Source organism: Stegodyphus dumicola, chromosome 9 (assembly GCF_044657685.1).
Source record: "Stegodyphus dumicola isolate Sdum_Otavi_A_Nest chromosome 9, ASM4465768v1".
Taxonomy (NCBI): domain Eukaryota; kingdom Metazoa; phylum Arthropoda; class Arachnida; order Araneae; family Eresidae; genus Stegodyphus; species Stegodyphus dumicola.
This window is the reverse complement of record NC_140776.1, coordinates 76,313,681-76,336,719: the sequence shown is the minus strand read 5'-3', so window position 1 is coordinate 76,336,719 and position 23,039 is coordinate 76,313,681. Positions and strand designations below refer to the sequence as shown.

Here is a 23,039-nt window from a genome sequence, read left to right as displayed (position 1 = left end):
TATATTAAATGGTATGAATTCCCAAGAAATGAATGCCACATCTCTTGGCAATGAATGAAAAGAATTCCACACTTGGTTTTAAGAAAAGACATGCTAAAAGCAATAAAAGAATTATATTCAATGTACTCAAAACAATTGTAACTTGGAATTATTTTGCCTCACGAATTCAGAGCTGGTACATACATAAAAAATTTAAGAACGTGAAAACATAAAAAATAACGATGCTTTTAAAAATGCCAATTGTTTCATAACTCCACGTAAAGACTGTTTCGTAACTCCACTGTCATTAACTACACGTAAAGAAATGTGCGATGATTACTAAGAGTTTCTAGACTGAATTAGGGCAACTAGATTTTAAAATTTTCTTTTAAATGAGTAGCTAATATTTTCAAATCAGACACAAAAGACGCAGACGATTCTTAAAACAATAAAAGAGAAAGGAAAAAAAAAAAAAAAAACTCCCAAGGAGAGCATTTACACAGAATCTAAAACTTGAATGACAGGTACGGACGATCGGAGAATGAACCGGTGAATGAAGAACAGGACGGCTAGTTCAAGGTCGATGGGTCGCTGTTATCCCCTGCTGAATAACTTGGGGGGCTGGGGGCAGTCTCCGTTACACGTCAAAGAGAATTTAGGAATGTTGCTATCTCCTCATGGACTACCAAAGCAATAGAGCCGTATGTGGTTAATGAATCTTGTTCTTTCCTCACATGCTCTGCCGCCAACAACTTTACGATTCAACCTTGGATTCCGAATCACATAATTTTTATTTCTGTAAATTGCTATAAATTTTAATGATTGCATTTTAAATCTGTGTAATGCATATTTTAATTTTACATTTTATACATTATTCAAGCTAAATTCGCCAAGAGTACTCACATTTTAACCAGTAAAACATGATTTACTAATTTTTTAATTACTTGAGCATAATGCAATAAAAACATAGCCTTAACTATTGATCACGTTCTTCAGTAGCATAAAACTGCTTTTAAAAATAATTTTTAAATAATTTATTTTAAATTTATATTGGAAAATACCATTTCACACTTATCCATTAAATTTCGAATCGAGAGAATTTGCTCACGAAAAATGTTATTTCCACATAAAACGTTTTACAGGGAAAAAAAAAAATAACCCTGAAGAATGTGCATGAATGTTTCTGGCTTTGGGAAAAAAACAACGGTTTACATTTGAAAGCTCTAGCCATTAAATTTTAAATAACATAGTTCTCCAACCGAACATGGATACTTTGAAGCCCAAACTTTGAACTTTGAATTTCGAATTTGTTTTATTATCTATTTCGAATTTTGTAAAACTTTAACGAATTTTTGATTAACAAACTCAATGATTTCAAAGCGAGCAATGACAACACTGTAGGGTTAAAAACATTTCCTAGCGCGCGAGTATCGGAAATTCTAAGGGCATGCTGTTTTTAAATATTTTGTGATATTGCTGTTGAATTGAATTTTATGTGGATTATGTGCGAAGAACAAACATAATATTAATAAATAAAGGTAACATGCAAAACGTTAAAAAAGGGCCCTTAATATACAATCTGAAAGCTCTCAGATGTTTTTTCTTTAATTTTTATAAAAAATGCTATTTATAAAATAAAAATAATGTTTTTATTTATGTTTATTTTAGGAATTTTACTTCAAATTTCTGATATGCATCCATTTAATTACATGGCGTTAAGGTTGTCATACTAAATGAAATCCACATTTTCTTCACGCAGAACTACATCTTAACCGTCCACGCGCCAAGTCACTCTGCTACCCCCTCTACACTTCCGCTCGCTTAGTTTCTGGAACCCGAATCACGTTTTATGGGTCAGGACTTCCAATGGCGTTTCGAGAGAAATGCAACGAACTTTGAACCTATGAGGTGCAGGTGCAAAATATCAGCTGTTTGTCCTTTTCGTCAGGCTCAACTGGATAAATTTTCCTTTCACTGCGCTTCTCCAGACTCAAGTAGGTTCGTAGGGTGATAAATAGATTCGTGGTGACAAATAGATTGTAAAAAAAGTTTTGAAACTGAAATGTATCAAGAGATCAGACATTTGCATCAAATCTCAAGCGAAAATATGTATTGAAAGAAAACCAAATATGAATTAAAAACTGTTTTTACGGTAGTCACGGTTTAGTGCGTTAAGCTAATATGCTAATATGCAATAACAGATTCCCCGTTTCATTTTGTCGATTCATCCGCAGCTATTCCCCATTTCCCTCATCAGTAATCTCTACTGACGGAATATTTCCCGATTCATCCTGTGCTAGCCCCCATCCTCTTCATCAGTAACGGAAGACTGAATATTTCCAGATTCAATACCTTTTCAAAAAGCTGCTGAGAGAAGCATTTCTTGAGACAGATAATATTACGAGATAAATGACCACTGAATTGTTGACATGACAACCTAATCAACAAGCCTACTGCTGTGAAGTAATTTTCAAATGATGCGCACAAGCGAAATGCACTTCTATTTTCATTCACATGAGATTGTTCTGAATTTGCATTTTGGTATTTTCCTGCATGTTTGTTTAAAACGTGATCATAAATTTTCCGAAACCTTAATTTATTGAAAACCAAACGTGGTTATCCAGTGTTAATTTCGAAGGTTGATCATAAACATTAAAAAGAAATTTAAAATTAGGAATAAATGCTAAAATTGTCAAGAAGCTTACTACAATGAGATTTTACTAAAAAAATTCTGAAGATGATGTACTACCAAAAATAAATACGGTAGCGGTAGTCTCTTTATGAAAGCACCTAATAGGTGGGCCACTATGAAGGGAGCCACTATGTTGCCTCCTATGAAGTGACGGACAAACTATATCCAAGCCTTCTCCGGGATTCGAACCCGGGCCTTTCGTGACAGAATCACTAACCACTTTTCGCCTGGGCGACAAATTCCATTTTTCTCTTTCGGAAATTTATGTTTATGCAGTAAAAAATATGAAAAATCTATATATGCATCTGCAGTTATGTAAAATATACTTTTTTCGATAACAAAACAAGGTGATAAATGTGGATCGTGTTATCATTGTTTTTAAAGATTACGAATTAGAACTAAACACATTATAGACTTTTAATAACATTTTACTCGTATTAACAGTTTTAACTGACTCAAGTAGATGTTCCTGAATCAGAAAGTGACTTCTCTATGAGCTGCTGAAACCGGAGAGAATGAATCGATGGGAAAAAGGCAGCAGACAAATCGGTATACTAATTTTTTTTTTTTTTTTTACCCTGAGGATGAATCGGGAATGGACGAACCTCACTTAGCCAGTTTTGCGGTCTCATTCAACTGAGTCCTGATTTGTACATTTTTCTTTTTCTCCAAATAAATTAACAAAAACGTAAAGAAAGAAGAAGAATGTTTCTAAAGTATATAATACAAAAAAGGTATTTTGTACTTTAATAAGAATGGAAAATGACGGAATCTGTCGAAGGTACGCACAGAATTGATTAATTTACCGTGTGGCAAAGCAATCATTCCCTCACACCTACACGGATGGGAAAAGAAACAGCTTCATAGTGGATGCCTTTAACAGTTGCCAGTGAAGCTGTGTTTTAGAATGGGTTAAACACGAATTCAACAGAAATCGGAATGGTAACGATTCCGTATATTTCAATCTGATTACACATTTGAAAACACAACACAGACAGAGCCTACTGCGCATCAAACAGCATTTGTTTCAAATCATAAAAATGTTAAGCATGTTGTTCTAATTTGATTAATTTCTAAAGAAATGAAGTATGCGAATTCGTAACGCAATCTCATCCGTTCCCAGGTAAAACCCAGCTTTAAAATGTAGAATGTTCCACTTCTTATCTAAGGCAATTCTCAAATGTGTCTCTAAGAAGACAACTACGGCAAGTTTTTATTGCTTAAATAACACTGAAAATTACTTTTCTAGAGAAAGTTCGTCAGAACATATGTTACCCAAGAATGATCAAAGAATAATTTTATTATCTTGTTGATAGCAAGGTAATGTTCGCTATGATGCATCCGTGCAAAGCGTTCTTACTTTAGCTAACAGAAAGTAAAATTTCATTTCACAATAACAACTAAATATACAGACGGGAAAATTTTAAAAAAACGTACAGACGAGAGAATAAAATGTGTGAGCACTGATGCAGTAAAATAGTTATAAAATTATGTAACTAGTACATGATACGTCACCATACTGCTCAGAAGATTTTCAGATTTCTTACTCGAAAATTTGCGGATCTTTATTTCCATGAAAATACTTCGCAATACAACTCCTGCGTAAAATTAAGAGACTTTGCAAATTACGTCTGTTTTTACAAAAGGTATTGAATCCAAGATACCAAAGCCGCTGAAGAAACACGAAAATATTCAAAGCCGAATATGCAAGCGTACACGTGCGGGACTGCGGAGCTGTGATTGTTTAGGGGATATAAGGAGTTTTCGGTGATTTGTCCGCTCGTACTCCTTTACGACATTCGCCGTGTTTCTCTCAATAATTGGGTAAAATTTTGTAAAGTATTAGGTAAAATGATTGGCCACAAACGTAAGGATGACAGAATGAAATGGATAATTGTCGGTATATAGGAGAAAGACCAATCACAAGCGCAGGTGGCTACATAGCTGAGTGTAAAGCCTAATGTCGTCTGCAATTTGTGGAAACAGTTTTTGGACACTGGTACTCTTAGCGCGGCGAAGGACCACACACCTTCACAGCTCTCACGTGAGATTTATACTGCCACTTGAACCTCGGTTTCACGTTCTACAGTTGGCCGAAAGCTTCATGAGAAACGACTCTATGTCAGAGGACATGATGTTTGCGTCAGCTCACTACATCGCATAACAGAGAGTGTTTAGGATGGTGCTGGTCGACGTTTATCTCGAAAATGAGGATATTCGCCGCATTTATTCGCGAGCCAGATCTCTTGACTTTAACCCTATAAAGCATGTTTGCGGCGTTCTTGGAAAGACAATTTCATCTCGCCATCACCTTCCGATAGCCATCCGGGAGGTGAAAACTCTTGCTGCAGAAATGAGATTCCAAGAGGGAATCCTCAACTGCCTCCTGTCGAGTACGACGTCACGACCTGTCGCACTGAGAAGGAACTATACTCCATATTAGCTTCATTATCAGTTCGATGCCATAATGTGGATTCGGTACATCGCTGCTCTATGAGCTTTACTGAAAATCATATGTACATAAAATGACTTTTGAATAGTACATCTCTTTCTCTGTTATAAATATATATTCATACCAAATATCATTAAAATAAGTACAATAGTTTTTCAGAAATTCGAAATAATGTGCAAATTCCTTAATTTTGCACACAAGTGTACGTAAGAACAGCTCTTGTCACGTGTTTCCGTGGTTTTATTTTGATTTTTTAGCTAAAGCAAAGAACTTATGGATTATCTTAAGTCGGATGAATTTGTAAGGAATTTTGTAATAGAAACTGTTTCATATTCGAATTACAGTACACAGGATAAATTACGAAAGGACCAGAGTTTCACTAAGAACTCAAAGTGGGTATGAATTACAAGTTTGGTCTTCTCATCACCAATAATATGGAGGGTTTAAATTAATTTTGCATGCTGAAACTTAAGAGATATCCTAGTTAACCACAAATCAAATTAATTGGCTCCTTATTCATTAATTATTGATGTTTTTCACGGGGATATTTTGTCCTAGGAATTGCTGCTTGTCAGAAGTTGCTGTATCCGCTACTAAAATTATTGTAACGACATACTGAATTCTTCACTATTTACAGTCACACAGCGCACATATAAATTTAAAAAAAATACATGAAAATAATTTGACTCTACGATAATGCAATAAAATTTTGCTTTTGAAGATAGAGAAAACTGATCATAAGTTTTCCATCCTTGACTAGATCTTAATATTCAAAAATTTTCCTACGCTAGCATGCACTACTTTCAATATTTTATATATTCTACTCATCTCCACTGAAGCATATTTTCTAGAGTAGACAGTACTCATATTTATCGAGTATTTTTACGAAAAGAAATATTTACAAAACGACTGCTTGAAACAAATTAGTACATGCGATCGAAAATTCCAAGTGTCTGCATATCAGATGGTCAAAGCGGTCCATTTAACGCGAAAGAGTTGAAAAGCACATATAAACAAAGAGAAGTCGACAGCAAACAAGAAATGAAGAAGGCTCCTCGGGTGAGTGAGGTTCAGGTGAAAAAGGGGTGGAGACTAGGGCGCGAGCAGACGATCGCGTGTCACCCTAAACGTTTAATGCACGGCATGTCTTCGAAATTCCCGGATTTTGGAGCGGTAGGATTGGTTTCGGTCCACGGAATCCGATGTCTTCCAGCTGGCTATTGGCAATGAACCCAAATTTTTAATAGTCGCTATTCATTTTCGCCATCCGTATATTCCTTCTCAATCGAATACCACAGTACTGTCCTATCTCACTATAGAACAGCTATTTCTAAGCCTTGTCAAGCAGTCTGAATTCATGTTGAAAAAGACAATGAAAATACAGAACGTTTACGTATGTGTGAAAGAGAGAGGAAGGAAATCAATTTCACATAATTTTTATTATAGAATACTAACCAAAAGTTGAAGTCTGAACGGATCTTCTGCTAATGGAGTCCCCCGCCGTTATGAATTCATTTATTCTCATAAGAAGCAAAATAAATTGTTAATTTTTTATTAGAAAGAGAAATTCATAAAGGGCTTTTCTAACAGAAAAATTCAAAAAGAACCACATATAAGAGACTTTTTTGACATTTCAAAATTCTAAGATTATTATAAATAATAAATAAGAAGCTACTTTGTAAGAAAAATTATGTTCTTTGCTTTCTTAAAGAATTTTACCACTTCAAAATAAAATTTGCTTTTTTACTCTGCAATAGAAATATGCTTTAACTTTTTTATAAAGCTTTGCCAGTCGTGGTGAAGTTCGATACAATTAGTTTTACCTTATTTGCTTTCTTTCATATTCATCTTGAGCTCGGGTAACAGCATTTCGAAAGTTTGGAAAAACGCAAAATAGCGTTGCATCACTATAGATCATTAATTAATGCATTTTTTAATTTATGTCCGCTGATTTAGCACCTAATATTTTTATTATGTATTTTTATATTAGGAGTCTCAAATATATTTTACTCAAATATTGACAGTTTGAGATTGACAGATACTTTTCTAAAAGATGCCATCAAATGGTTTAATATTAAGGGGATTTTAAATGGAAAAAACGGAGGAACATACGTTAAAGAAAAAGATAAGTAACATCAAACACATTCATTCTATTAGTGTTTAAACAAACTAGCATGAGGCACAAGAAAGGGGGAGGAAAAAGGGAAGAAAGACATTAATTAATGGCTAATATAAAAAAAAAGTCTAATTTGATATGCTTAAGCCAATTCGAGCACTTTTAAAAGGATAATTAAAAAAGATATTCCAGTTAATTTTCGTTAAACGTGTCCACCACTAGTTCTTAAAATCTTTATTGAATAGAGATTTGGATATTCGCTAATCACTGATGTAAAATTTCCAAGAATTTCCGAAGAAACTTAAACACTTCACATTTTATATTACTAGTTCATTTATGCACCATGGCTTCTGCTTTCTTTTTTAGTAAGTCAATTTTCCAAGTCCAATCCGAGTTTCATATAAATTTGCTGAAGGTGAATAATTTAAATTAAAGGCTCTAAAATATAATATGAAATAAAATTTAATAATTTTTCTCATTTTCTTATACAGAATATACTTATTATTTCTTATACTTATTATTGAAGTGTCCTAAATACTGGTTGCAAGTTCCGAAATATTTAATGCAGCTCGACATTTCGCATCAAATTTCAGTTGCAGCACAGAGGTCGTTCCCAAAGACACGCTGGAACGGTGATTCAGCTATTTTCCACCTTCGCATGCGCAGCTGAGGTATCAGGTGTGCCGGTGTCGCAACATAAAACCAGCAACAAACCGAAGTAAAGAGGAAAAAAGTGAGGAAGCCATAAGAGTAGCATAAACGTCACGTGACACACATCGGAAGCAATTGAAACAAAAAGCGTTATGGAAAGACAGACAGGAAAATGAAGATGACAGCTAACACACACACAAACAAATGTAAGAGCAATTAGTAATATACATGTATTTACTGCAGATTTTTATGTAAAATATCCAAAACTTGTAACGAATTAAAAATTTGTAAGTCCAAACCCTATCGTACCCATTTTATTCCGAAACTCATCCCAAAGCGCATTCAATACGTCCTACGATTCGCAGCAGCAAACACCAAGAGACTTTCGTAAAAAGATGAAATATCCTTCTTTTGAAAAGAATATAAAATTCCGCCAACAATTGTAAGTATGAAACTGAAGAATGACCATAAAGTAGAAATAATCGAATTTATAATTAAACTGAAAAATAATTCAGACCTTAAAAAACAAATAATTGAATTTTAAATTAAGCTAACTTAGCATAACAGAGAATTATCCAGTAAAAAATCATCAGCGAATTTCGTATTGAAGAATGAAACCGTAAAAACGTCTCCTAATGTTGCCCAAACAACAAATATTCTCCAAGCACTAAAACTACTTAAATTCTCTTTATGATCCTATCGCCACCTGAAATACTAGCACACGGTTATCAAGCTATTTCTTGGTTAAACAGATTTTTGAATTCTTGAATTTTATTGGTTCTTTCAGGAATACCCCTTTTAATGTTTCTAAAACAACTCCCCTCCATCTGCAGCGCCATTAACATTAATGTTTCCACATTAAAAGAATTGCAAAGCTATATACAGTTATAGAAATTTACCTCATACAAGTTGCCCAACCTTCTATCCTTCTAAAAAAATCTTCACACTAACAAAACTTCATTAGGTTGATATTTTTGAATATCGAACAATTTACGAATATCCCATTGAAGAGAATCAGTGTTTGAAGTACAGTCGAGTTCTAGATAGACTTTTTTTTTTTTTCATTATAAATAAATAAAATGAGTACTTACATAGTCATGAAATGCTTTAGCTTCACTAGAATGTTCACATGTATCCCTCCGTTCAGGCGCAGCACAATACAAGTCCCAAAACACACTGAAAAACAAAAATAAATTAAATAAAGAAATCATATTACGAAATGACTAAAGTTACAATCAACAAATTCAGCTCCAGTATAACACAACAGAATCTGATACATAACACCAGAAAAGTACGAGGTTTTATTTGCAATCTCCTTCTAATCCAGTTCCCACCAATTTCTGTTTACCAAAACTGAATTTTAGAGCAAAAGTAAAAAATTATTTGAACTGTATAAATGCGCAATATACCATCATAACTTAATTTATACAAAGATTAATGACAAGGCAAAGTTACGCACTAAATTGCGTATTCTTCAAAATAATTTGACGAATTAAATAAAATTAAACTTGCATAGCGGGAATTCATGGTACAGCCAAACATATGTAGCCTAAACTCCCGATTAATATTCCCCCCCCCGCCCCCAATGGCGGGCACTTGCCTATAACGGCATTGGCCACTCCTAAGGCCAGAAGGCCACCAGTTCTTGCCTTGCTATTTTATTGTGAAGACACCTAATATGCGGCCGCCGTTACCTCCTATGAAGGGACAGACAAACAAATGAAAATGAAACTACTTAAATTGCAAAGTAAAACTGGAATTATTTTCATAAAAAAATTACTTAGCACTTTAAAAAAAAGGCATAGACTTACTTTTGAATCAAATATCAAAATTAATAGGAAACTGACTATCGAAACTATTGAAAATTAAATCTGAAAAACTGAACTAATTCTTAAGTGCTTCATTTCCCAACCAATACGTAACAAAAGAAGTCTAAAATTTCCAACATATTTTTCCGCTTAAAATAGTTGGCGTAGTTCTCTTCAAAACCATCATAACGATAAAAACATAAAGACCCATTAAAGGAATTCTTAAAAGTACCCTAAAAGGTTCCGTATGCCGATCAGTTGCCCCACATATATACAACTGCTCATTTAATTTAATGTGGATATAATACAAAAATCTTCGTTTAATGTAAGCAGTCTTTTCCAAATAATAATCGTGAATGAATCTTCAAAGTTCTATGAAGAAAGCATGTGTAAAGCATTCTAGAACATACTTTTCACGCTTTTCTTACAATTATATATATATACACTCTATAATTAATACAGAGTGGCTCCCAACTATTCATTTGCTACAGACCACCCTTATTATATATACAAAATGTATTAATGAGATAACGCTTATTTGTATTCTCTTACTTTCAACCATACCCTCTCCAGAAAAAGGGGATAAAGTCATTAATTGATACAGAAAACTGGCACCTTTTTCATCTAAGCACACTTGAACACGTTTCTCCGAGTTATGAAATACTTTTCCCAAAGTGTGGACATCAACAGCTTGAATCTCTTAACTCTTTCCGGAACGCTACCTTTTAAATTCGGAGTTAAGATAGGCAGCCTTATTAGGCCTAGAGGAGTACACAAGTAAAATTTTGTGAAGATAGCACTTATCGTTTTAATTCTGTGGGTGTGCGCAAACTGGGCACACTGAATGCATAGAGCTTCGAAAAGAGTGCTGAAACGAGCAATGTTGTCAATGAACTGACCGATGAGATGCGGAGAATCAAAGAATCAAATAATACAGATTCTCAGTTGTCCTAGATTATCAGTGAGCCCGGTCTGGGCACACCCAGGGTTTGCCGTTTGATTTTAGGCAAGATTCCAAGGTACAAATTTAAAACTAATATAGAATAAGGAAAGTAGCATACAGCCAAAAAAATGACATAGAAATTTCTTTTCAAACAATTCCTTTTATACCCTAAAAACAATCTGGAAGATTTCTTTGAAAAATGAGGGTCTTAAAAAACTAAACATGGCTAAAATATATTGACTGGTTTGTGTTGAGCTGCCATCTACACTCATGTCCATAAATTAAGGATAATTCGGAGTCACGCGGAAATCGAAATCTAAAATAAATATATCACTTGTAAAATCACTACATACATCTTCAAGAATCATATGCAAATTTCAGGAAGTAACCAGATGACACCGATGGTACGTCACAATGACGAGAGTGTAAGAGGAATACAGGCAAAGAAGTAAAATTGTTCGCAGGCGTTTTATAAGCATTTCAGTGCAATAACCGAATAGTTATGACACAAAGGACGCATTTGGATGATTTTTTACGTGGTAGAATTATCGGCCATCTGGAACGTGGGCGTACCCAACTGGAAGTATCAGACGAATTGGAATTGCCAGAGTGTCATCTCCAGGCTTTGGCAAAGATTCCAAGATGATGGTAATGTGAGTAGACGTTACAGCACAGGTCGCCCCAGAGTTACAACGCCGAATGAGGACCGCTATTTGGCAGTTACTGCCAAAAGAAACAGGCGGAGCACAGCCTCAGACCTGTCTCGTCAGCTCTCTTCAGCCACTGGTATGACAATTTCAAGGCAGACCGTGTACAGACGCTTAGGGCAGATTGGTCTATATGCTCGTAGACCTGTCAGATGCGTTCCACTTACTGCAACTCACTGTCCCTACGGTTAGCCTGGAGTAGAGAACATATATTGTGGACACCGCAACAGTGGGCTTTGTGTGATGTTTTCCGACGAGTCCAGGTTTAGCTTGCAGTCTGATTCTCGTCGGACTTTCATATGGAGAGCTCCAGCTACCCGTTACCGCCAAGAAAACATCATTGAACGACACCGTTACGGTGGTGCAGGAGTGCTCGCTTGGGGTGGAATTATTCTGGGTTCCAGAACTGACCTGCATGTTCAAATCGGAACCATGACAAGCCATTCTGGAACAACATGTACGATTGTTTCGGGGCGCCATGGGCGCACAATTTGTGTTTATGGATGACAACGCCCGTCCTCACCGTGCAAACATCGTAAGTTAATGCCTTCAATCGGAGGATATCACCCGTATGGACTGGCCAGCATTCTCACCGGACTTGAATTTAGTAGAGCACATGTGGGACATGCTTGGCCGACGAGTTGGAGCCCGTCAACCTCCTCTTACATTTCTACCGGAACTTCGGAGAGCATTGCTTTTTGAGTGGTCTAATATCCCCCAAGATCAGATCGATAATTTGATACTCAGCATGCCTAGGCGTTGTACGGACTGTATTGCATCGTCTGGGAGACATACAATGTATCAACAATCATACCAACCATGTAATATTGTTTTTTTTTGAACATAGGTTTCTTTCTTTTTTTTTTTAATTTGCTCCAGAAAGAAAAAAATCGCTAATTTTTTTTGATAATATCAAACATATAGCATCTTTTTTTGCTCTTTACCTTTTGTTTAATAAATAAGCTTTACAAATAAGTCAAATTTGTTTTGCTTCTAACTCCTCCTTTGCCTGATTTTGCATTATCCTTAATTTATGGACATGAGTGTACTATAAATAAAGAATGTTCAGAGTAACCTATAAATCCTTTTTCATTCAATTTTTCTGTGCGTACAGAAGGAAATTTTTAGGTGTGTCCAAACCGGACACACTGTGCCGCAAAGGGTTAAGGGCCGTTCCCACTGGGGTTTATCTGAGCTAACGAACACAACTGACGTAGCTGACCCATCTCCAAAACGAGTTTTTTTCCCATAGGGTAGCAAGTTGAAAGCTAGTCGACACAGGGAACTGACTCCGTTAGCTCAGATAAACCCCAGTGGGAACGGTCCATTGGCGTTAATTATCACTGTCATGTTCGATCGTATACAACTGAATTTTGTACGCTTTACCTTTCTACAGCCCTCCTCCCTCCATAACGAAAGAAGTAGGCAGGTGATAGATCAACAGGCTTACAAAATTAAAAATCATCATAACAATAAATAAATAAAACTTTGGCCACACAGATCTCTTCCATGATTTTCTTTGGCGCTTAATGAATGACAAAATGTATAAAAACACACCTCATATAACTGAACAATAAAAAAAGTCTAAATTCCAAGAGATTCAACCCGTTGATGTGAACGCTTTGAGAAAAGTACTCCAGAATTCGAAGAAACGCACTCGAGTGTTCTGGATGTCAACGATTACACTTGTCATCAACTATGAACAGGTCCTGTTTCACATCATATCCACGAAAGTCAAGTACGTCTAAATTTAAATTATTATTTAACTAATAATTCTTTATAAACAATAGTTTGGGTTCTTAACGAAAGAATACCCCCTTCCCCACATACAAAGAAGTTTTCACGCCGTTGTTTCCAAGCAACACATAACGCAGTTTTTCCCAGTATCAATATTAATCAAATACCGTATAAATACTAAAACACAGGAATAAATATACTATTAAAGACTGCCTTGCATACGACACTACTCATCTGAAATAAACATTGTCAGTGTTGCTAGGCTTCACTCAGATGATAAATCGAAAATCCTACAAAATTGGCAATAAGGGAAAAAATATAACATCGTTTCAGTCAGTTCAAATAAGCAATGCTCACATGTTCTAGTTTATATTATGCAACCTTGTCGATCCGTAGCATTTTTTTCATAAAGAAAAGATCCGAAGCCAGTAAATGACATACAGAAGTCATATAAATGGCATTATTCGGCGAGATAGAATATTAAGAAGATTATAGACTGGCACAAAGGAAGGCCCTACAAGACTCACTTTGAAAACCGTTCCAAAATGCCGAGATTGTCTGAAGGCAACACACTTATACGATACACAATATACGATGTCGCCCTATAATATCAACAACTTTAATATAGAACTAATACATGGCCTTAAATGCCTTACATCTTCCAATTAACAAAACACTGGTTAGAGAACTGCCAACAGCTTTAGAATAATTGAGTAAAAAATCGTAATCGATGGTCTTCGTGTAAAGAAAACCCTCTTGCATAGCTTCCTTTAATTGAAAGACATGCACACCCGTAAAATATGATGTACTCAACACTTTGTTTACAACACATAAAAATGAGACAACGCATTGTTTACTAACACGTCCCATTCAATCTACAGAGCGGTACCTGAAGCGTGTACATGTGAGGACTCTCTAGGTCGCATTATAACCTTACAATAGCATCGATTGGATTATTGGATTATTTAATTATGGCAAGCACACGAGGGTTATCTGCCTAGAGGGATGCCTTCGTGGAGGACTTTCTAAGGGGAAGTGGGCTCGTATACACGTTACACATGAGGAAAACCACGAAAACACCCATGCAGCCAGCCCGTTCGCGGGATTCAAACCTCAGACCGAACTACCAGTGTTCAGCGTCTTTACCGCTCGGCCGCTGGTGGGCCCTACCATAGCATCGAAAGATATCGTTATGGGAAGACAGGAACCTTTGAGAATGGAAACATTTTGGCGTCACTTACTAGTCCGCATCTATTCTACACCTGCACTGTAATAGCTTCCTGCATCGGTATATGATTTCTTACAAAAGTGCATTTGTTTGTGAGCTTAACTTTATGTTTCAATAAAATGATCTACTCTGTTAATAGAAAGTCTGTAACCGAAAGTACATGTCTATGGTCAGTATTAAGGAAATGATGCTTACAGCCCCCCGTTCTGGGTGATGGGCGAGAATTGCCTTCTTATTAAAAATAATTTATAACGTTTTGAAATTTTTAACCAATTTTTTTAATAAAACAAAAAGTTTTTAGTTCCTCACGATGACAGAATTTATTACATAAGACGATCGACTGTCAAAATACAGGATGAGGAGAAATATGCAGTTCCCCTTGTCCTGTATTTTGGACAAGTAGTTCAAGAAATCGGTAAGGCTGGCATCTCGCAAAAGTGGTTTAACCTGATACGGAATCCCAACTGTTCTGAAGAGTGAGTTGAATTCTCGTCCATGGAAAGTATATTTATCGGTGCAAGACTCATCATCGGTTGGAGTACGGGAAGATGAATTTGCTTAGTATGAAGACAATATCTTGCATTTATGGCAATATCCTCTGGGCAGAAAGCATGCTGCAAGTTGGGGAGAGTGAGCAATTAACCGGACGATTAGTGAGGACGGAGTGAATTAGTCAATTTCTTTCAAACTTATCGATGGAACACCTCCAGAAATCCGTCGCAATTTTCGCCCGTCGTTTACAACAACTGGTGGATAATGGTGACGCTTAAGTGGAATTTCAGAAATGCATAATTCTATCATTATAAAGAATAAAATGTTTTTTGTTTCATTAAACTGATTACGAATAAAATACTATAAATAATTTTTAATAAGGAGTTATCTTCCACATTCTGTATGCAATGTATAAACGCAGTGATTACGATATTAAAAAAAAGCCCAGAGTTTAAAGAATGTTTCAATATACATATTCAGATCGCATAATTAACAACCATTATGCAATTATAAGTATACCTTTAATTAAGAAAGATATACGCTACCTTCATAGCACCACCCCAATTTAAAGTCTTTCATTTAAACATTTTAGAAATACACCCATTTTCCTGTATAATTTTTCCTTGTGCGTATCAGTTATTGTTTTTACTTGATTTTTCTTTCGGAAATTTCTTTTCGGCTCATTACTGGCCAGGTGGATAAAGTCGTTAAACACTAGATATTCGATCTGCATTTGGATACTTGCAAATAGGCTACTTGTATAGATACTATCGTGGCTTTATTCATGAATGAAACATTTCTCTTAAAAACTCCTCCGCGAAAGAACTTCTAATCTTAAACAGGTAACTTTAGTGTGCTTTGTATTATTCAGTGAAATATATTTTCTAGAATTTTACCCGTTACACAGTTAAACAATTCTCGTAAAAAAAGCAATAAATGTGCTCTTCGATAATTTTTCACATCCTGCTTTTCATTAATTGATATTTATTTATTCCCTTACTAAAATGTGAGGTTTAGTAAAAGAATTTGGATTGGATTTATTAGATTATGGCAAAGCAAACTAGGGTTATCTGCCTATTAATTAAAAGGCTTCGTTTAGTACAAAAACTTCTACGGAATTCATAGCATTTCTTAGTTTGGTTTCTAAATATTGATCTAATTTGGAAAACGTGAGAATTTACAAGAAAGATCGCTCAAAATTCCGATCCACATCATCTGAAGACAAATGGAGTACTATTTGTTTATTCTTATTAGGATCTGCTATAATTATATTAATTAAATTTATTGAATGGCAATATGAAAATATATAGCTAACATTTTCTTTGACATTCGAAAAAAGCTGGAAAATATTGCAATGCCGTACAAAGCTAAAAGCCCATCCACACGAGTACGCTCGAAACGTAGCTGACGAACGCGCTTTTACGTTACCAGCGTAAAAGCGTCCAAACGAGTACGCTTGCGAAGAGTGCGTTTAACCAATAGAATTATTTTGCGCAAAAATTACGTGACGCTGTAATATAGCGTCAACAGAGCTGTATCTTATTACTTCGCTGTACTTCTGTATGTTTGCGGCAAGTTGTCCGAATCAGATGATTTTTTTTTTTATAGCTGAAACTTTACTATTAAGTGCAATTATTAAGCAGAGGCAAAACCGTAAAAAATGGCAAGAATGAGTCCGAAAGATTTTATTTAGAGCGACTTGTTCAAAGGATTTTTTTTTTTTTTTTTTTTACTGCCTTGTTTGCGAAATGAATATCCGGAATTATTAAATTCCTACTATTAGCTCACACTTTCCCTATATCTTGTTCAAATTTTCAGTACATAAAATGCTTTTTATTCATCTACTCAAGTTCAAATACAAATTTTCAAACTTGTAGTGAAAGACACTTGATGTTAATACAGCTTTTTCACATATTAAAATTTTTAATTAAAAAAAATTGTTTGTATTTTTATTTATTTATTTATTTGTATTTTTTTTTTTTTTAATTTTTCTTTGTGGATCTAAGTAGGAATTGACTTAATTTTTTTTTTTTTTTTTTTTGTATATTACTTGTTTTTTAATTACTTCAGGATGAGTATCGACCAGTTTGACAGACTTGCAGATTCTATATTGTATGAAAGTTAGGATTATAAAATTGGTTTGGAATACAGTATATAAAGAGAATTAAATTACTTAATTCTCTTTATATACACCATTCACCATATAATAAAACCAACTTCATATTTTTTTACTCCCCCTTCCTTGGTCTTTTGTTTTCTTTTTATTTATTTTTGAATTTAGAATGATGTTCAAACTTTGTACAGTTTATGAGAAATTATGTGCATGATAAAATATGCAATAAAGTAAAAATAAAGAGCAAATTTACAGATGATATATGATAAAGAGATGCAGATATATTATTACAAAGGATTTCTATTTGCAATGCACATTTTTTAACTAAATTAAAAACAATAATAATAATGAATAAAATAAGAAATGAAAACAATAATAATAGGTAAAATAAGAATATAATGATTCATGATTAAATATAAGAAACACGTGTCGAAATGAGAAAAGCTAACTAAATTATATACTGTTTACGGGTGAAGTTCGAACTCGCCACCTTTCCATTTGCAAAGCAGCGTGCTGACCACTCAGCTATCTGGATAGCAGTGTTTGTGAAAAATAATGTAACAAGTAGATGTCGCTGCAAAGGTAATTTAATTAAACTTTAATAAATGATTGCTGTATGACACAAGTTGTAACTTTCCTCCTAAAATTTCGTAATTGTATTTTATTGAATACTCTTTCACAGTCAACTGCTTTATTTTAGAAGTTATGTTGCTGAAGTTAGTTTTTCGATGTATTTAATATTGGGCTATTTATAGAGCTTTTTCTTACACATGATGTAGCCAATATTTATAATAATTAAGGAGAATTTTGTAAGGCCGAAACTTTGATTTCGTAGAAACCGTAATTTATTTAGGTTCCTATTACTTACGGTGTTATAAATAGGTGAAGCATATGGATATACTGGTCGGATCATTGCTTTATAAATATACAGTTTTCCCCTTTAATAAGAATTTTAAATTTATACCAATATATACGGTTTGAGAAATCTGAAGATGACGTGAACAATGCAGATAATTTTATTGCTGTATACAGTCATGATATTTCTAAGCAAAAACTCGTCTTTGTGTGGTTCTGACGCCATATTGAAACGGGTAAGCAAGGTTTTTTGATTATGACACGTGATAGGAACTCAGTCGGCTATTGGCTATACGCGCGCGTCGCGGGCGAAAAAGCTGAACAGTAGCGTACTCAGTTTTACGTCTTCTGCGTCACGCGAATTTACGCCGGCGTCAAAAATGTTGCGTCAACTACGTCGCGAGCGTCCTCGTGTGGACGGGCCTTAACTCTCTACCTGCGGAACAGAAAGCTTTTGTAGAGTCTTCCCTGAGGTTCATTACTGATTCATATTTGTGTTAAAATGTGAAAAAAAATCATGAAAACATGCAGCGATTATAGCTTAGCGAACGGTGATTTACTTCAGCACATATTACCAATCTTCTGTACTTCTAATTATTCGGCTGCTGTGGGTCGTACGACAGGATTCGGGCCAGCGACATTCCTTCCCACACTCAAATAAATAAGCAACATTCCTTCCCACACTCAAATAAATAAACAATCTAAAAAATCAAATTATTTTAGTAACTTCAAAAAATATATAAAACCATAAAAAAGTCTTAAAAATCAAATGATTTTAGTAATTTTCCGATCCGCTTATCCATGATTCTCTCTATGTAGACAATATCTGATAATTTCTTAGGAATTAAATATTGCACAACCGTTCCTCAAATGGCATTTTCTATACAAAGGGAAAGGAAAAGTTGTGGTGAGTTGACAAACTGAATAACGGTAAGCTAAACCTTCATGGTTAGAAGAAAAGGGATCGGAATGAGGGTCACTGTGGGGCCGTTAAACACAGGATAAAAAAGAACGATTGCAGTTCCGCCGTATGAGGTTACAAAACACTGGCAGCTGCACGATTTCCTTCGAAAATATAAAAGCTCTGAGTTTCAGAATTTCGCCAAGCACGCCAAATTTCTGAACAGCTGTAGCTGAAGAATACGTGAAGAGATAAAGATTCGCGTTTTCAAAGCATTTCTGCAGATAGAGTTGTACAATAACGTCCCATCGCTCAACAATCCAAGACACGAAAGTTATAAATACAAAACGACAGAAATCCAACCACAAACTTATTTAAAAAACTGATCAATGAGCTGGCTAATTATGATAAAGCAATTGAGGTCTATTTGCCTATGGAGGTTACATTCCTTGAAGACTTTACAAGAGAAACTAGCACGTATTTTTAAGCAAGGGGAAAATTATACAATTATAGTATTATGTCGTGGAATTAAACTAAAGATCGACGTTGGGCGTTCAACCATTTGTGAACAATAAAGTCCCAAAAAATGCATATCTGAATTTTCTCTAATTATTTTTCGTCTTAAATATTCAAAATAAAATACTTTGATTTTTGATTTCTCAGCAATGAAATGAAGGTAAATTTATGACTAATTCTAACACCACTTGTACAAATTACGTATTTAACATGCCAGAAACTTAAAAGAAATACGATTTTATACTTGTAAGTATAATATCCTTTACAACTGTATGCATTACTGAGACAGAATTATATTGCATATTTTCCCCCCATGTCCATTCCTCCATTCCAACGCAATAGCGATAACTACTATTTATAATCAAAAATATATACAGCTGTCTAGAGACCTTTACTTAAAAAAAAAGGGGGGGGAGAGAGAGAGAGGGCTTAATTAGGCTACAGACATAGTAACTAACAGCGTTCTACTAAGGAATAAGGCATACAAGAGATTCGATTCGAGTTCCTTTTCATAAAAAATAACTTTTCTGATATCTTAATCTACCTCGCAACGTAAAAAAAAAGGCACAAAATATAACACCTTAGCAATAAATTTTCGAGAGATGGAAAATTAATGACATTCTTTCATTTATTCTAACATTCAAAACATTTTTTAAGACATCTTAATTTCACTTTAATAAACACAATAATTTGATGACTAAAAAGCTATTTATACATAGTTAAACTATTAGTTAAATATTCTTATGTATTTATTCCAGTTACCTCAATCCAAGCGACAAATTTGAGATAATAAGCAGGTTTACATCTCAATCTTTTACGTTCAGGTTAAATTACTTAGCGGACAAAAACGTTAATTTTTATTTCACTAATTATAAAACAAAGTTTGATATATGTTAAGCCGCTATTCTGAATCAACAAACATGCAGCATGTCGGTTAAATAAATATGCGAAGTATTTTGACTTGGATATTTGTTTCTTGAGATTATTATCAACTATATATTCGCATAATAGATAACCGAACTAAAATTCACTCAAAATGTCATTGGCTGAGAAGCCAATCTATAAAATATAGATTTTCCCCCCCCCCATTTACTAAGGAGAACACACACACACACACACACACACACACAAAAAAAAAAAAAAAAAAAAAAAAAAAGAACGTATCAAATACAAATTTTTCTGTTAAAGCTTCCTTCTTCAAAGTTCTTCTATTGATAATTACTTTCGCTAGAAGCTACAAAAAAACTCCCACAGTTCAAATTTGTTTGATTCAGGATATCAAATCCATTCCGTGATCTAAAGAAACACATGTTCAAAATTAAGATAATTTTCACATTTAGTCGATTATCTCCAAATCTGCCACGGACAAAGGTTGATAACATATTAAAAAAATATACCATACAACAATCATGACACACATATATGATTCTGCATAAGATTCATCGACCTAGGAAGGTCTAAAACTAAGTCACAAAATCGAACAATTACAGTTAGCTAATAAGGGAGTAAGGTACCGTCTAATAATCATACAGCTCTCAAAATGCAACTTTATACTGGAAATGTGTTAGTTTATGAATTCCTGTGGAAGTCAGTCCCAATTCTACAATAACCTCGTTTTTAAGTCTTGGACGGCTCTGGGAGGAGAAAGACGAGCGGTAGCTGCCCTCCCATAAGCATGATAGATATATTCTATAGGATTTAAGTCTGGAGATCTGATTGGTTAATTCAGCCAATTGACATCCTCGCTTCCCAGGGAAACATCCATTAGATTAGCCATATGAGCACGGTCATCAATAAAAATGAATTGAGGGACAACGGCATCACTGAAAAGATGAACACTGGAACTCTTCCCTATAACATGCAGTAATAGTCTTAGAATCTCTGTTAAAGATATGAAAGTCTGAACTATGCCCCCGTCCAAACATGACGCCCGCGATAATTCGTCATTACCTGGACTAAAAGTGATAAATATGACGACAGCATTTTTTTCTCTCCGGCCTCCCTTTAAGTGTGTGAGAATGTAAGACATTTTCTCCCTCCTCACTGTGTGCCTTTGTGGTGTAACTGGAAGCACGTCCAATTAGTAATCGAGAGGTTCGGATTTTAAATCCCGGTAACAGCATCGTTGATTCGTCACGGTTCCTGGTTCTAATAAATACCTAATCGCTCTATATGCTTTCTTTCTGAAAATTGTTATTGGGATATAATGATGTCGTTATATTTCAAGTCCAGACTTTGCATTTCGAATTTTAAAGTATTTTTATTGTTAATATTACTTATCCCAAGTCTTTTAAGTACGGAAAGGCTTGTGAATTATCTACCATCGGTGAGGCAGAGGGTGGACTCGTCATTGGCCGACTTGCTAAATTAAATAGTGGCAACTTAACCTTGAAACTCGCAGAAGGGCGGGCATGCGCAAATAGGATATGGGAGCGGTGAGGCGGCGCTGTTGTCGATGCGTAGAGTGCAAAAAAAATAGTCGATCTGCATAGAAGGGTAGTTGTTGTGTGGCGTTAAAGTGAGGAGTTTCGTTTCCATCGCTCTAAAGCATGTTTTCAAAAGGTGATCAGCGGTCGTGGCTTAAAATCGAGGTTACCCGTGGCAAAAATGCAACAGTATGCTATCGAGGATTAGTGGAAGCGTGTGGCACAAATGCTTTACCTTATAGGACAGTAGCATGATGGGTTCAAGCATTTCGTGTGGGTCGGAATGAGACTGCGGATTTGCAACGCATAGGTCGGCCCTCCATTCCTCAAGAGCAAATTGATATCCTGAGCGATCCCTTTACCATAGACCGCCGACGGACTGTCCGAGAATTATCCTTAGAGGTTAGTCTGAGTCATTAAACCGTTGGCGCAATAATGAAGAAATCTCTCAACATGAGGAAATTGTTTCCCGCTGGGTTCCACATCGACTAACTGAAGTACAGAAATGGCATCGGTATGCGCTGGCTGGCACCCACTTGGAGAGATACTGCAATGAAGGAGACGCATTTCTGCAGCGTATTGTCGCCATTGATGAGACATGGGCACGAGCCTATGAGCCTGAATTAAAGCGTCAATCAAATGAACGGCGTCACCAAGGTTCGCCAGGTCCACAGAAATTTCGACAGGAATCCAGTCGGGTGAAGGTTATACTGATTATGGCATACGACTGGGACGGTGTGATTCTTACACATGCTGTACCTGAAGGACAAACTGTCAACGCCATTTGAAATGCTTGCCATTCGGCGCAAAAAGCGTTCGCTGACAACCATAACTGGCAAACATACGACGTCTTTCTCCCTTTCCGCCCCTGCTTTATTAAATGCAGAGACAGATTTATAGGGCTGCATAAGTCGCAAGCGCGACAGCCACACGTTCCAAGGGTCCAAAAAATGCAGTTAAAGTAACAAATATGCCTTGTGTGTTAATATGAAAGGCCTCTGTGTAACATGTTTCCCATTCTTAATCGATTCGCAGGTGGTTAAATGCTTACGTATAGCTAATTTAATACGATACTAGCCATCAAAGGTGCAATACTACGAAAAACATGCATTCGCCATATTTTTAATACAGATAACTTCTATTTGTACAGACAAAGTGTTAGCGGAGGCTTGCCTTGCATCGAAAAGGGAAATTATAATTACAGATCAGTTCGATTTTTCGAAACGTAAACAAATCAGTATCTTAAGTTGCCATCATTGGACCTTCGTAATTCCTGTCACACGGTCCAACATAGAGATATATTAAATGTAGATGTAGGATAGCCTATGAAGTTGTTCGACATGTTGCCAAAGGTATCTGCTATATCCACTCTATCCTTCATTTATTCTAATCCAAGATGTAGAAATCCCTACCGCATAGCAGC

General features: G+C 35.4%; 1 protein-coding gene across 6 annotated transcripts in view; it reads right to left on the bottom strand.

Moving 5' to 3' along the window:
- The window catches only part of Ssdp (Sequence-specific single-stranded DNA-binding protein), a 377,018-nt gene that overhangs the window by 319,028 nt on the left and 34,951 nt on the right, over positions 1-23,039 (bottom strand). For all 6 annotated transcript variants that reach the window (XM_085823632.1, XM_085823635.1, XM_085823630.1 and 3 more), the window contains exon 4: positions 8,982-9,066. In XM_085823632.1, the coding sequence (XP_085679758.1) occupies positions 8,982-9,066 (85 nt within the window). The remainder of the gene's footprint in view (positions 1-8,981; positions 9,067-23,039) is intronic.